Source organism: Perca flavescens, chromosome 14 (assembly GCF_004354835.1).
Source record: "Perca flavescens isolate YP-PL-M2 chromosome 14, PFLA_1.0, whole genome shotgun sequence".
In the NCBI taxonomy this organism is placed as follows: Eukaryota; Metazoa; Chordata; class Actinopteri; order Perciformes; family Percidae; genus Perca; species Perca flavescens.
Window position 1 is genome coordinate 27,397,399 of NC_041344.1, and position 13,011 is coordinate 27,410,409.

Genomic DNA, 13,011 nt, shown 5'->3' on the forward strand with positions numbered 1-13,011 from the left:
GTGGAACGCTACCTCAGCATGACAGCCATGGCAGTCGGTCTGCCAGCTCCTAGATCACAGCGTCCTCTTACCATATTTATACAAAACAGAGCACCGAGCCATCATTTTTTTTTTGGAGAGGCAGCAGAGAGCTTCCTCTCAGAGTTATCAGAAGCTGCAGCGCTTCGGTACCAATCAAGTGCTAAGGTCAAGGAGGCTAGAGGCGTCTGCTTGTGTGGAGAGAGCGTCTTTAATTTTATCAGCAAAGAGAAGGTGACGTCTCTGTAGGGAAATGAGAGAGCTGACAGCTGTGGCGAGGCCCTGGCTGGACACTTGGAGAGGTCACAGCGAGGTTGTCTTTCGTAGCTCGGGTGCGATCAAAGCATTATTTCATACTTGACACCTCAGAGACTGCCGGCTGCTGACACCTCGCACCTTCCCTCGAATCTTGCTTTGGTACGCTAGATCGTAGGCTGGATCTCGGAGGCCTGAGGGCACAAGGATAGCTGTGTGACAGTATTTTAAAGGGCAGATGCACCCCTGAGGAACGACTGTAAATCTTAATACAAGAGACGGGCACGGAGTAGAACAGAGGAGGAGAGTGGTTGGATTTCTACGTTTCATGGTGTAGCAGTTTAGAATCGATTGCTTGAAAAGGGCACCAAAGCTACTGAAAACAAGTATCCTCACCAACACACACACCATCCTCCAGTCTTAGTGTTATTCAATAAACAACTTAGGGCCAAGTTAGTCATTTTTACTCTACCAAATACTAGAAAGGCCTTAATATATCTACAGCTTGATGTAAGTATATTTCATTGCCAGGGTCCTCTGTATCAAACACTGAAGAGCAAGATATCAAACATGGCAACTGCCTTGACACTTTAGAATCTTCCTGCAAGCACATTCAGACAAACAACATACAACACAGGGAGGATTTAAGGTGGCTAACACTTGCTAATGCTAAACGACATTCACCATATGCTTGTGGCAGCCTGCTTAGTTTTGTGATATAAAGGAATGCAACAAAAAAACACACATCCAGCTTACTGCTATAAAATGCCTTGGTCATATCAGTGAATCATTAAGCCCAAAGAAAAGTAGGGGGCTGTAAATGCGGAAATAGGAATAGGAAGTTTATGCTCTATCTAGACTGTCTCATATTTATGTTGTGTTGTAAATGGTGAGCTGTGTTGTGGTCATCAATGGATCTCAGCAGCTAAATAGTCAGAAGAACATGTAGAAACCAGTGCTGTTGGTAGTTGGGTGGAAGTTGGTGACAGTTCTAATGCTAGTCGACAATAGGTGTACTAGACTAGATAAACTTGTATTATAATTACTGTATATTATTTTAACAAGACTAAGAGTCTACAGCTTTCTATCAGCTGAGACTTAGGCACAGTGGTGCTTTGAGTTAAAGCCGAATGAAGAGCTTTCATGCTCAGAATGAAAATCACATATATAATGTTCATCTTAATCCTAGCATTTTAGCATACTAACATTTTCTAACTAGCACAAATCAGGCTGATAGGAATGTCATTAATTTTGTAGGTATTTGGTCATAAAAGTTTGACCTAATGGTGCCACTAGATCAGGGGTCTTCAACATTTTTAGGCCAAGGACCCCTTTGCTGAAAAAGAGACGGAGCAGGGACCCCTTACTACATATATTGTATAAAATGAAGTTGCATAATAAACTGGGCCTACAATAACGTGTAGGGCAGCCTAAAGTTTTTACACATACCTGTTTCATGGTGCATACAATACTAAGCTTTTAAATTTGTTTGGCATATTCATATATTTAGATCATGTTTTAATGTTAAAATGTGGCACAGTAAATTCTTAACTTTAACTGTATCTGTGGATAGTTATCTTATGGCTACCTTAGCTGTAGGCCAGTAAGCCTATCATCAATGTTGTGTTCAAAAATAACAATATATTTACTAATAATATGTTGGATTCATGTTAATGTATTTTTTCAAGCATATTTCCTTTTTTTAAACCATCAAACAATAATTTAGCGTCCCCACAGCAGCAACTCTGAGGACCTTCTAGGGATCCCGGACCCCCTGTTGAAGATCTCTGCACTAGATGATAAGTTAAGGGTAGATCAAAATTATTACAATTCATCCTGAAGGGGACATGAATGTGTGTAGCAAATTCTATGGCACTCAAGTCAAGTTTATTTCATCCATAAAAATGGAAATTACAGTGCTCATACCCGCCTTAGTGCCCATAAAAAATAAAGCATAAATACAATACAATAAATAGAATATAAAATACAATACATAAATACAATACAGAATTTATAAAAGTTTACGTTTTAAAGTGCTTGTTGTGCTGTCTGATAGTCTGAGGTATAAAGGAGAGAGCATACTGCTTAGTTTGTGTCACAAGAGGCCTTAGCCTACCAATACGTTCCATAACTCTGCCAGTCAAATTACCATGAAGAGGGTGACCCGGGTCCCTTGTTATTTTCTGTGTCATTTTTGCCAGACGGCAAAAATGCAACAGTTGTTGCAACATTTTACAAACTACAAATGTCAACCTGATGGTGGCACTAGAAGAAAAGTCAGGAATCACCAAAGTCCACCAAAGGTAGGATTTGTCTTCGGAGAACCATGAATGTCTGCACCAAATGTCATGGAAATGCATCCATTATTTGTTGAGATATTTTAGTCTGGACCAAAACGGTGGACCAACCAACCAGGTTGACATTGCCATTTCAAGAGCCATGCTGTTAGCATGGCTAAAAATGGTAGCCAGCGCAATGGTTTTCAAGTTACGCCATTGGATGAACCTAAACTAAAGAGCCCTAACACATCATTTGGGCCATAACTGAATGTCTGTGGTGCCTACGGCCCATGGGCATGTCAATGGTCAGAAAGCTGTCAGCTAAAGTCTTTGTGTTGTGTTCAACTGCATGTGATTCAATGTGTTTGAGCCTTCCTTTGTCAGTGCTACTTCTTTGAGGTGTGCTTGTTGTGCCGGGGCCGTAAGGCAGACAACACCCATTTAGTACAATGGGAATATCAGCATTGTGTTTTTTGTATCTTGGTTTAGATTGGCTGCGTTAGCTGTCTGCCTCTGAAATGCCTGCGGTGCTACACAGATGCTGGGTACCAAGGTGCTGTTTTCAAGGTAGACAGCTTGTCAAGATGAGTGACAGGTGCTGTGACGGGAATTAGACCATCTAAGGGGAAGGAGGGCAGAATTTACACCTCTCTCTGTCTCAAGACAAAAAGTGGCATGTTGTCAATTGTAAATGTAATGTTTCTTAAAACACATAACAGTATTTCACATATTCCAGATAGTCACAATGTAACAACCCAAACATGTTTCCAAATGATGGATTTAAAAAAATAATGTAGACCGACTTGACTTAAGGAGGCAGTATTTCCTTTGAAGGAGGATTTTGATGTACTTTACAAAAGAAATGGTCTGTTCAAAACCAGAAAAAAAGACTAATTTGTAAAGTCAAATCTTTGCCGTATGCCATTTTTCTTTCTTTGTGACTCTTCAGCAGGGGGTCAGCATTGGAGATAGCTTTGCAATCAGCCACCACATTGAGCAATCACCAGTGTATCCATAAAGAGGGTTTTGAATTGAAGATTTGTGAGCGTCATATTTTTTCATCCACTTTTCTTGTATTGTTTTATAGTGGAAATCACCACAGAGCCAGTGAAATCGGAGCATTCGGGGTGGGGCATTTTTCTCAGCATTTCACTTTTTCACCCTTGCGCCAAGAATGAATGAAACATATTACACAAGGAAGTATTTTTGCTTAAGGATTTAAGTCCTGATAAGTTAAACTTAGCAATATGCAAGAAATAGGGTAACAAAAGAAACGCAGCCTCTCCACATTACACTGGCATTGTATTACCTCTGCAGCCCCTCGTAATGTCCTACTAGATTTCTTCAAATTTATCACAGAGGACTGGAAGAGTAATGGCGACGTAAGAAAAAAGTCCAAACAAGTCCACTAGGGACGTGTACTACATCATTCAGATTTAACACCGCCATCTGTTTCGTGGTGCCCAGGAACGGAAACATCCGTGCTTAAGACGATGCATTTACAGAGATGAGAGATATGCTAGAGAAGCAGGGTCTTTACCTGTGGAAAAGTAGGTCTGGAATCAGATCCCTGATTAAAGAGACCCACTTATCTGTTGTGTTTGCCTCTCATGGTCCACGCCTGCGATTTAGACAGATGTGTTTGTTTGTTTTCTTGGCCGGTGAAGTTTGGGGAGACACAAACCAGCGGACGCCTTCTGCTAATGAATGTCAAATCAAAAGTTGACCTATTTCGAAAGTCAAAGCACTTTCACACCTATGACAGGGCAATATCTGGAGTGAGATCTTACCACTCCAGGCACCTCAGCTCATGCTTTTGTTCATGCTGCCAGCTGTGCATTTCTGACAAAGGCGAAGCTGTGATTTGGAATCAATGATGATAAATGTAGAATGTACGCTGCAGTGGAGACGGTGTGCAGGTTAAAGTTTCCTTTAATATTTAACACCTTAAATGATTTCCACTTGGCAACATTTCTTGTTTTACTTGAAGGAACCTGAACATAAAAAAATGGAGGATGTGTCTTAAGGTTTGTATTCAAGATGATACAGTTTTCTATGGAGTATATGAAGCTGAATCGTATTGTGATTCTGCACATATTCCTTTAAAGGTTGTGTCTTCTTGCTGTTAGCAATTTATGAGATTAAAAAGTCAGTATTAATCCATGTGGGGGGAAAAGTTAACTTCATGTTTGTCTGATTTTAAAGACCCACTCCCACCCTGGCATCACAACTTGCAATACCGCACCCGTCCTGCCTTCTGCACATATGACCAATTAATTCCATAACCCAAACTGACCTGTAGATACCAGATCTGCGGTCCGACCTCAAACCGCAAATCCCATAAAAACCATGCGCTGATTTACTATACTATCATTTTGTATCAGGGTCAAGCATGTACAACTGCAGATACATTTGGTCTTAAATGAAGAAGTATGTATTTAACAGGGTGTGTGGCAATTACTGTACTAATAAACATGATTACAGTAAGTCGGGGAAATGTTAAATTTGTACTCTTTTTAGTTCAACTTACCACATCATCTTAAATCTGTAGTTATAGCAACAGCTACACTGTAAAACATGATAACAAATCAGTTCTATCACGTATGGAGGAAGACATTAATTACCTGTATAATCCATTTTTATTCTGAAATCTTGAGGTGAGAGACTCCTTTGAAATTGGCCTAACTTTGGAACATTATTTTTTTCAGAAATACTTTTAGCCCCCTTATCGACAAGCATGACGTGGTTTAGGGCTTTGACTCCGAACTTTGTTATTCGAATATCATTCGAATATTAAAAAAAATAATGATATTCAAACGAATATTAGCCAGCCCTTAAAGGAATACGCCGACTTATTGGGAAATTAGCTTATTTACTGTAACCCCCAGAGTAAGACAAGTCGATACCCTTCTCATCTCCGTGCGTGCTGTAACGCTGCCTGACGGTTCCAGCATTAGCTTAGCCTAGCACAGATCCTGCAGGTAACTGGTTCCAACTAGCCTACTGCTCCGAATTGTGACAAAAGTGACAAAATAACGCCAACGTGTTCCTATTTACATGTTGTGATTTGTATAGTCACAGCGTGTACAAAAAACAAGACACAGACATCTTCTAACAGTAAACAAACTGGGAACTATATTCTCAGACAGGCTTGCTGTGAGCATATCACTCCGCCCAAGTACTATATTCTTCCGCCTGAGAATATAGTTCCCAGTTTGTTTACAGTTAGAAGATGGCTGTGTCTCATGTTACGTTGTTTTTTGTACACGCTGTGACTCTATAAATCCCAACATGTAAATAGGAACATGTTGGCGTTATTTTGTCACTTATTCGGAGCAGTAGGATTGCTGGAACCATTCACCTGCATGTTCTGTGCTGGCCTGATGCCGCTGGAGCCGTCAGACAGCATTACAGCACGCACGGAGATGAGAAAGTTATGTATTGACTTGTCTAACTCTGGGGGTTACAGTGAATAAGCTAAATTCCCAATAAGTCGGCGTGTTCCTTTAATATTCGAACCTGTTATGGGCATTATTTTTTGTAAATGCGTTTGCTTGTAAACGTTGTTTTCAGTTCAGATTCCGAGGCTTTTTCACGCATTTCAAAATGTAACTACACGTCGCAGCGACGCACGTCTCTCGGCCGTGGCTCGGTACCGTTGCATTCCCCCCTAATTCTCAAAGAAGGCTGGCTTGCCCAGGGCCAGGCCAGCTCAGCGCCGTCTTTCTCCCGTCGCGTTCCGCTGTCTCTCCTACCTACACCGGCCCCGCATCCTGTCCATTCTCCCCTTTCTACCTGCCTTCTCAGTGCTGCTGCACATGAGGAGAGAGAGGGGAGGGCGGGGCTGCTCCTCAGTCACACAACAGAAGAGAGAGGTGACTGTTTCGGCGGCCACAGGAGAGAAATACATTGCGTGCTCGCTGGACAATACCGGCGACTCTTTTTTTATTTTACAGAAAGTCGCTATCTTTTCTACAGAAAGTCGCCAGATTTGTCGCTAGTCGCTTTTGTGAAAGAAAGTCGCTAAGTTGGCTACACCGCCCACATACACTGGCTCGACGCACACACCAATACGCGAGTATAAAGATCAGACCACTTTACCTAGGCTACGGTGAAAGCTCCAAACTTCCTGTCGAAAGCATACTGTTTGTGTTTAATCCAGGGTCTGACTTTTAATTATTTTTTTTTTAAACTGAAGGCATTTAATGGTCAAAATATTATTAATAAATATTTGAATATATTCAAATATTAATATTAATAAACAAACGAACTTCGAATATGACTTTTGGGCAAAAGTCAAAGCCCTAACTTGGTTGTTATTAATGGTTTCCTTGGATCGTCTATTTTCATATGAAACCAAATATATTAACTAACTTTACTACTGGGCCCGCTAAAAGACATTTTTAAGCAGCGCTTAATAACATTTGAGACTGCTAATTCCATACAAAGACCAGGCAATCCCCATTTTCCTTAACATGCCCCTCTTAGTTAAGGTTGCTTCAATAGCTGACTGCTAATGTTACAGGGTTGACTTAACGATAGCTAACATTAGCCCAGCTGTTCAAGTTGTACGAGAACTTTACCACACTCCAAAAAGTAGCAAACTGTGACCTCATAACATAAAGCAAATTGCAAATTTGCAATGCAATCAAAACTGCTGAAAACGTAAATGTCATTTATTTGACGACAAAATCCAAATAATATCCACCTACCCAGAGGAACGACAAGCAGATCCATGCATGATTATTGCCTGCAGCACTAGGCCAACTGTCTCTGACAACCTTTAAGAAACCTCAAGAATTAAGTGAAAAGGGCTGTTTTTTTATTTTTCAGAGGGAAAATGCTGAAAGCCAATTTTTTTTCAATCGTTTTTTTCAAGTTGAATATGACAGAGGAAATATGTACAGAAAAAGCCCAGGATCACCCAATATTCCACATGCATATTCCTAATATATCTGCAAGCACCTGTGATTTGTGGCAAATTGATTACCTGACATTCATAAAAACTGATGTTTATTTTCAAGGCGACCTCTGGAATACACCTCTGCATTTTGCCAAAGTGTGAAATCTAATTATTTAGCACCCTGTCAGGGCTTGTCTCGGAGTACACAACATAACGAGCCAAAACACGTATTCAGTTGCCACGTGTGTCTCTCTCTCTCTCTCTCTCTCTCTCTCTCTCTCTCTCTGTCTCCCCCTCTTCTCCGTCTTGCTGCCAATGAATGGTGTCAACGATATTGCAGTGACTTGTCACCCGTGGCAGATGCATGGCGGCACCTCTGCCACAAGAGCTGACTGGAAACCTCACGCTCAGAGCAACAGCAGCCACGGCCGCGCTTCTTGGATGGAGACTACATTAGCACAGGGGGGAAGCCTTGTTCTCTTCTGCTGGCTTGGCATTGTTTGTAGTTAAATTATGAACTATGCCAAATTTATGCAAAGCCTGACTAAAGGCGCAAGCCTCTGTAGGGAGCTGTCTCTTGTCTCATTGAGCCGCAATAGTGCTCCTAAAAACGATTCCTCCCACTGTCCTCAATTGGTCATGTCGTCTTGTTTATCCTCACCAAGAAATTGTTGCAGAAAACCATAAAACAACCAATCAGTTTGTCATGCCGTTGCTGTTGAGAGGCATTATCAGTTGTTGGAAGGCTTCCAAAGTAAGGAGCACTTCACCCACAATACAACAAAGCATCTCTTTCCTTTACTGATATTCAGCAATGGATCAAAACAAAGAAGAATCACATTTTCAAAAATGTAAAAGCAAAGTATATTGTCATTATTCTGGATGATCCACAGAACACAGAGTTGAATGGGTTTCACTGGAACTACTTTCTACTGAAGAAATAGTCCCTATGAAAACTGTTGACAGGGTGTTCTGAGGATTATCCGGAGTAATAGGAACACTTTTTCTGGAAAGACAAATTACAGTAAAAAAATTTAAATGTAATGTTTCAGTGCTGGGAGGAACACATTTGCATTTATTTGCATTTTATTAGCGTGAAGTGGTGGACAAAACCTGGGCAAATAAAACTACCTTATGGCTACACACAACAAGAGGTATGAGGGGAAAAAAATGAATTAGTTAATTTGTGATTTGGGTAAAACCGAAGAGTAGTGGTTTTGTTCTAATTTTGTTACCATGATTAAAATTAAGGCCAAATGTGCATTAGTGCATCATTAGAATATTTCATACTTTTTTTTTTCAAAAAGTGATTTTATTCTTTTGTGCATCAACACATTAATGAGTAAGTTAAAATATATTGCATTACATTGCACATTTCCATTCATTTTGTTTTTGTCTAGCTAGTCTGCTGTCTTAACTAGCAAACTAGCTAACTATGCTGATGTACAGCAACTGACCAATTTAATCTTTTAGCTAACTTGTAGCATTTAGCATGGTGTTAACAGGTCCTTCAGCAGGATTATAGGTGGCTTTTCACAACTGGCGAAGCATACCAAAAGCATGACAAACAGAGAGTACAAAATGTTTAACGTAGAGAGAATTTGTGTTATAATCACACAATCTTCTAGTTCAATAGCTTTCTGTATCTTCAATAGGGTTGGGCATCGTTTAGATTTTAACGATTCTGATTCCAATTCCGATTCTTCCTTTCAATTCCGGTTCTTATCGATTCTCGATTCCGATTCTTTGAGTGGTGGAGTTAAAACGGGTCACATGCTTAATTCACAAATAAGAGGAACATTTTATTTTGATTCAAAGGTGGGTTGCAGTTTGACGGGGATTTTTCAATGTAAAATAAAGCCACACTAGAGCACTGCTTACTGTGCACCATGGCTACAACACAACAAGCGCCTGGCCGCTACAGAAACCAAAACTTGTGCATGTTAATTTTGGAACCCATGATAAGATTTGAAACCAAATCCTCCAAACGATTCCGAACGATTCCAATAAAGAAACGATTCCGGTGGAATCGTAATTTTTGAAACGATTCCAAGTAGGAATCGGTTCTCGATGCCCAAACCTAATCTTCTAACCTACATGATGGCACTTTATGTCATAGTGGCACCATACAGTAGCACGTTTAAATAATAGTACCTCTCTGTATAATAGAGAAAACGCTGAGAGGAACATCTTCAGTTTGTCAATGAATTTATTGGAATATGCAAAGTGGAAAGATTAACGAAGATTAATAACTACCGAAATATGTTTATTGCTTTGCAGCTGCTTTTTATGAGTGTGCTCAGTGGACGCAGACTTAATAGCAGACAGAATTACTGTAGTAGAGATTGATTTCCTGGAGTGCTGCAAACTGGTGTAATTTGATAGAGGAGCGGAGTGTCTCAAGCTCTCAGACCTCAGGTTGGCTTTTTAAGATCACACCGCAAAAAGCTACTCCGTTACAGTAACTGGAGTCAAATGTACTTCATTACTTCCACCGAGGTGTGCCATTACTGTCACCTCTGTGCCCTCAGCAGTCGGCCGGTGTTGATGCGGTGTGTCGGGGCTTTGGATGGCGCCTTCAGCTCTCTAATCCGGAGAGCAGAGAGGTGCTGCTGTTGCTGACACACTGACTGACAGACAGGCAGGCGGAGAGGACCCAGCTGTGATGGCTGGTGTCGGCTCAGTGGCAGCCTTATGATGAATTGCCCCTCTTGAATGATAGCGCTGTTACTGAATGATTCTGACGCAGGATTGTTCTGTCAGCATCTCGACGGCAACCGCAAATAAAGAAATAAATAAGCAAGAAGTGAACCGCTATGCAACTCGCCTCCCCATCTTTTTATTTTTCATTAAAGTTGCCACCTCTCATAGATCTCCATATGCAGTGAAATGGAACTGGAAGTTTGTGCAGAGATACGGGGGAAGGAAATTGCCTTGTAAAACCACAAATGTGGCAGAACTTTTGAGTGATTGAAAGCTGCCTCTGGTTTCTTTTTCTACTTTTATATCCAGCAGAGTATATCTGAAATCAAAAACACTTTCTGTGTGTTTTTCCTTATTGCCACTGTGGAAATTAGATGTGATTGCATCATGATAAATATGACTTTGATCTTCTACCATAATACTGAAAATAAGTTGCATTGATTGTTCTTCTCTTATTTCCTATGTATTCACCTCCCTTCTCTTTCTGTTTACAGCTCAGATGACTACTATGAATATGGACACAGTGGGGAATCATATGACTCATACGGTGAGTCACAGACCTCTCTTCCTCCCAAATATCTTTTGCCAATTTTCAGAACATTAATTTCTAGTTCCTGACTCTGCACTGCTGGCTTCATCTCAGTCGTCATAGCATCTGGTTGATGTGAGATGTCCCATGCACGTTCAAAATATGCACTTTTAAACTGATTTATTCACAATTCAGAGTCTATTTTATAGGGGTGTGCAAAAAAAACGATTCATATTCGAATCGCAATTCAAGCTCTACCGATTCAAAATCGATTCATAGAATTCCAAAAATCAATTCATATTTTAATTAAATTTTTTGTATTGTATGTCTACTGCAATCACATAATAGATAGATAGATGGATAGATAGCCATGACAGTCTGGCTCTCAATATCCGGAGAAAACAAACCCATGTGACGCGTTCGTCCAATCAGCTGCCGGTTTTCATTACTTGGGCAACAATACAGAGTAGCGCCGCCTGGTGTTAACGCGTTAATTTTGACAGCCCTAATATATATATATATATATATATATATACAGTGTGGGAAATAAGTATTTGACCCCTTGCTGATTTTGCAGGTTTGCCCACTTACAAAGAATGCAAAAATCTACAATTTTAATCATATGTACATTCTAACAGTGAAAGACAGAATCCCTAAGAAAATTCCAGAAAATCACATCATATGAATTTATTAAAATTGATAACCATCTGATGAGGAAAAACAAGTATTTGACCCCCTGGACAAACAGCATGTTAATATTTTGTAGAAAAGCCATTATTGGCCAGCACAGATGTCAAACGGTTTTTATAGTTGGTGACAAGGTTTGTGCACATTTCGGCAGGGATGTTGGCCCACTCCTCCTTGCAGACAGCCTCCAAATCATTCAGGTTCCGAGGTTTTCGCCTGGCATCTCGAATTTTAAGCTCCCTCCAAAGATTTTCAATCGGATTCAGGTCTGGAGACTGGCTAGGCCACTCCAGAACCTTGATGTGCTTCTTCTTCAGCCACTCTTTTGTTGCTTTGGCGGTGTGCTTAGGGTTGTTGTCGTGCTGAAACACCCATCCTCGACCCATCTTCAGCTCTCTCACTGAGGGAAGGAGATGTCGGTCCAGAATTCCACGATACATGGCCCCGTCCATCCTCCCCTCAATACGATGGAGTTGTCCTGTCCCCTTGGCTGAAAAGCACCCCCAAAGCATGATGTTGCCACCACCATGCTTGACGGTGGGGATGGTGTTCTTTGGGTTGTACTCGGTGTTCTTTGCCCTCCAAACACGACGAGTTGAGTTGAGGCCAAAAAGTTCTATTTTGGTCTCATCTGACCACATCACCTTCTTCCAGGCCTCTTCTGAGTCGTCCAGGTGGTGAATGGCGAACTTCATGCGGGCCTGTACATGTTTCTTCTTGAGCAGGGGGACCTTGCGTGCGCTGCAGGATTTCAATCCATGACGGCGTAGTGTGTTACCAACCGCTTTTTTTGTAACTGTGGTCCCAGCTGCCTTCAGTTGATTCATCAGTTCCCCCCCTTGTGGTTTTGGGATGATTCCTCACCGTCGATGATCAGGGACACCCCACAAGGCAAGATCTTGTGTGGAGGCCCAGACCGAGGGAGGTTGGCGGTGGTGTGGTGCTTCTTCCATTTCCTGATAACTGCACTGACAGTTGATCTTTTCTCTCCAAGTTGCTTTCCGATTCTCTTGTAGCCCATCCCAGCCTTGTGCAGATCAACAATCTTGTCCCTGATGTCCGTAGAAAGCTCTTTGGTCTTGCCCATGGTGGTGATGTTGGATGCTGGTTGTTTGGGTGTTGACAGGTGTCTTTTATACAGGTAACGAGGTGAGGCAGGTGTATTTGATGTAGATAATTGGTTCGGATTGGGGCTGTGTCTTAAAGAAAGACTAACTGGCTTGTAGGAGCCAGAATACTTGCTGTTTGTCCAGGGGGTCAAATACTTGTTTTTCCTCATCAGATGGTTATCAATTTTAATAAATTCATATGATGTGATTTTCTGGAATTTTCTTTGGGATTCTGTCTTTGACTGTTAGAATGTACATATGATTACAATTGTAGATTTTTGCATTCTTTGTAAGTGGGCAAACCTGCAAAATCAGCAAGGGGTCAAATACTTATTTCCCCCACTGTATATATATATATATATATATACGCATACATGGGAAAACTACACTACTAACTACATTTACATACTGTGAATGATTTTTTTAATCGAGAATCGATATTGAATCGAACCGTGAGCGTAAAAATCTGAATTAAATCGTGACATTTTCTGAATCGTACACCCCTACTATTTTACTTCAGTTCATGGG

General features: G+C 41.0%; 1 protein-coding gene across 1 annotated transcript in view; it reads left to right on the forward strand.

Annotated features, from left to right (window-relative positions):
- The window catches only part of khdrbs3 (KH domain containing, RNA binding, signal transduction associated 3), a 126,974-nt gene that overhangs the window by 111,163 nt on the left and 2,800 nt on the right, over nt 1–13,011 (forward strand). Inside the window, exon 8 of the mRNA XM_028597706.1 lies at nt 10,653–10,705. Within this exon, the coding sequence (XP_028453507.1) occupies nt 10,653–10,705 (53 nt within the window). The remainder of the gene's footprint in view (nt 1–10,652; nt 10,706–13,011) is intronic.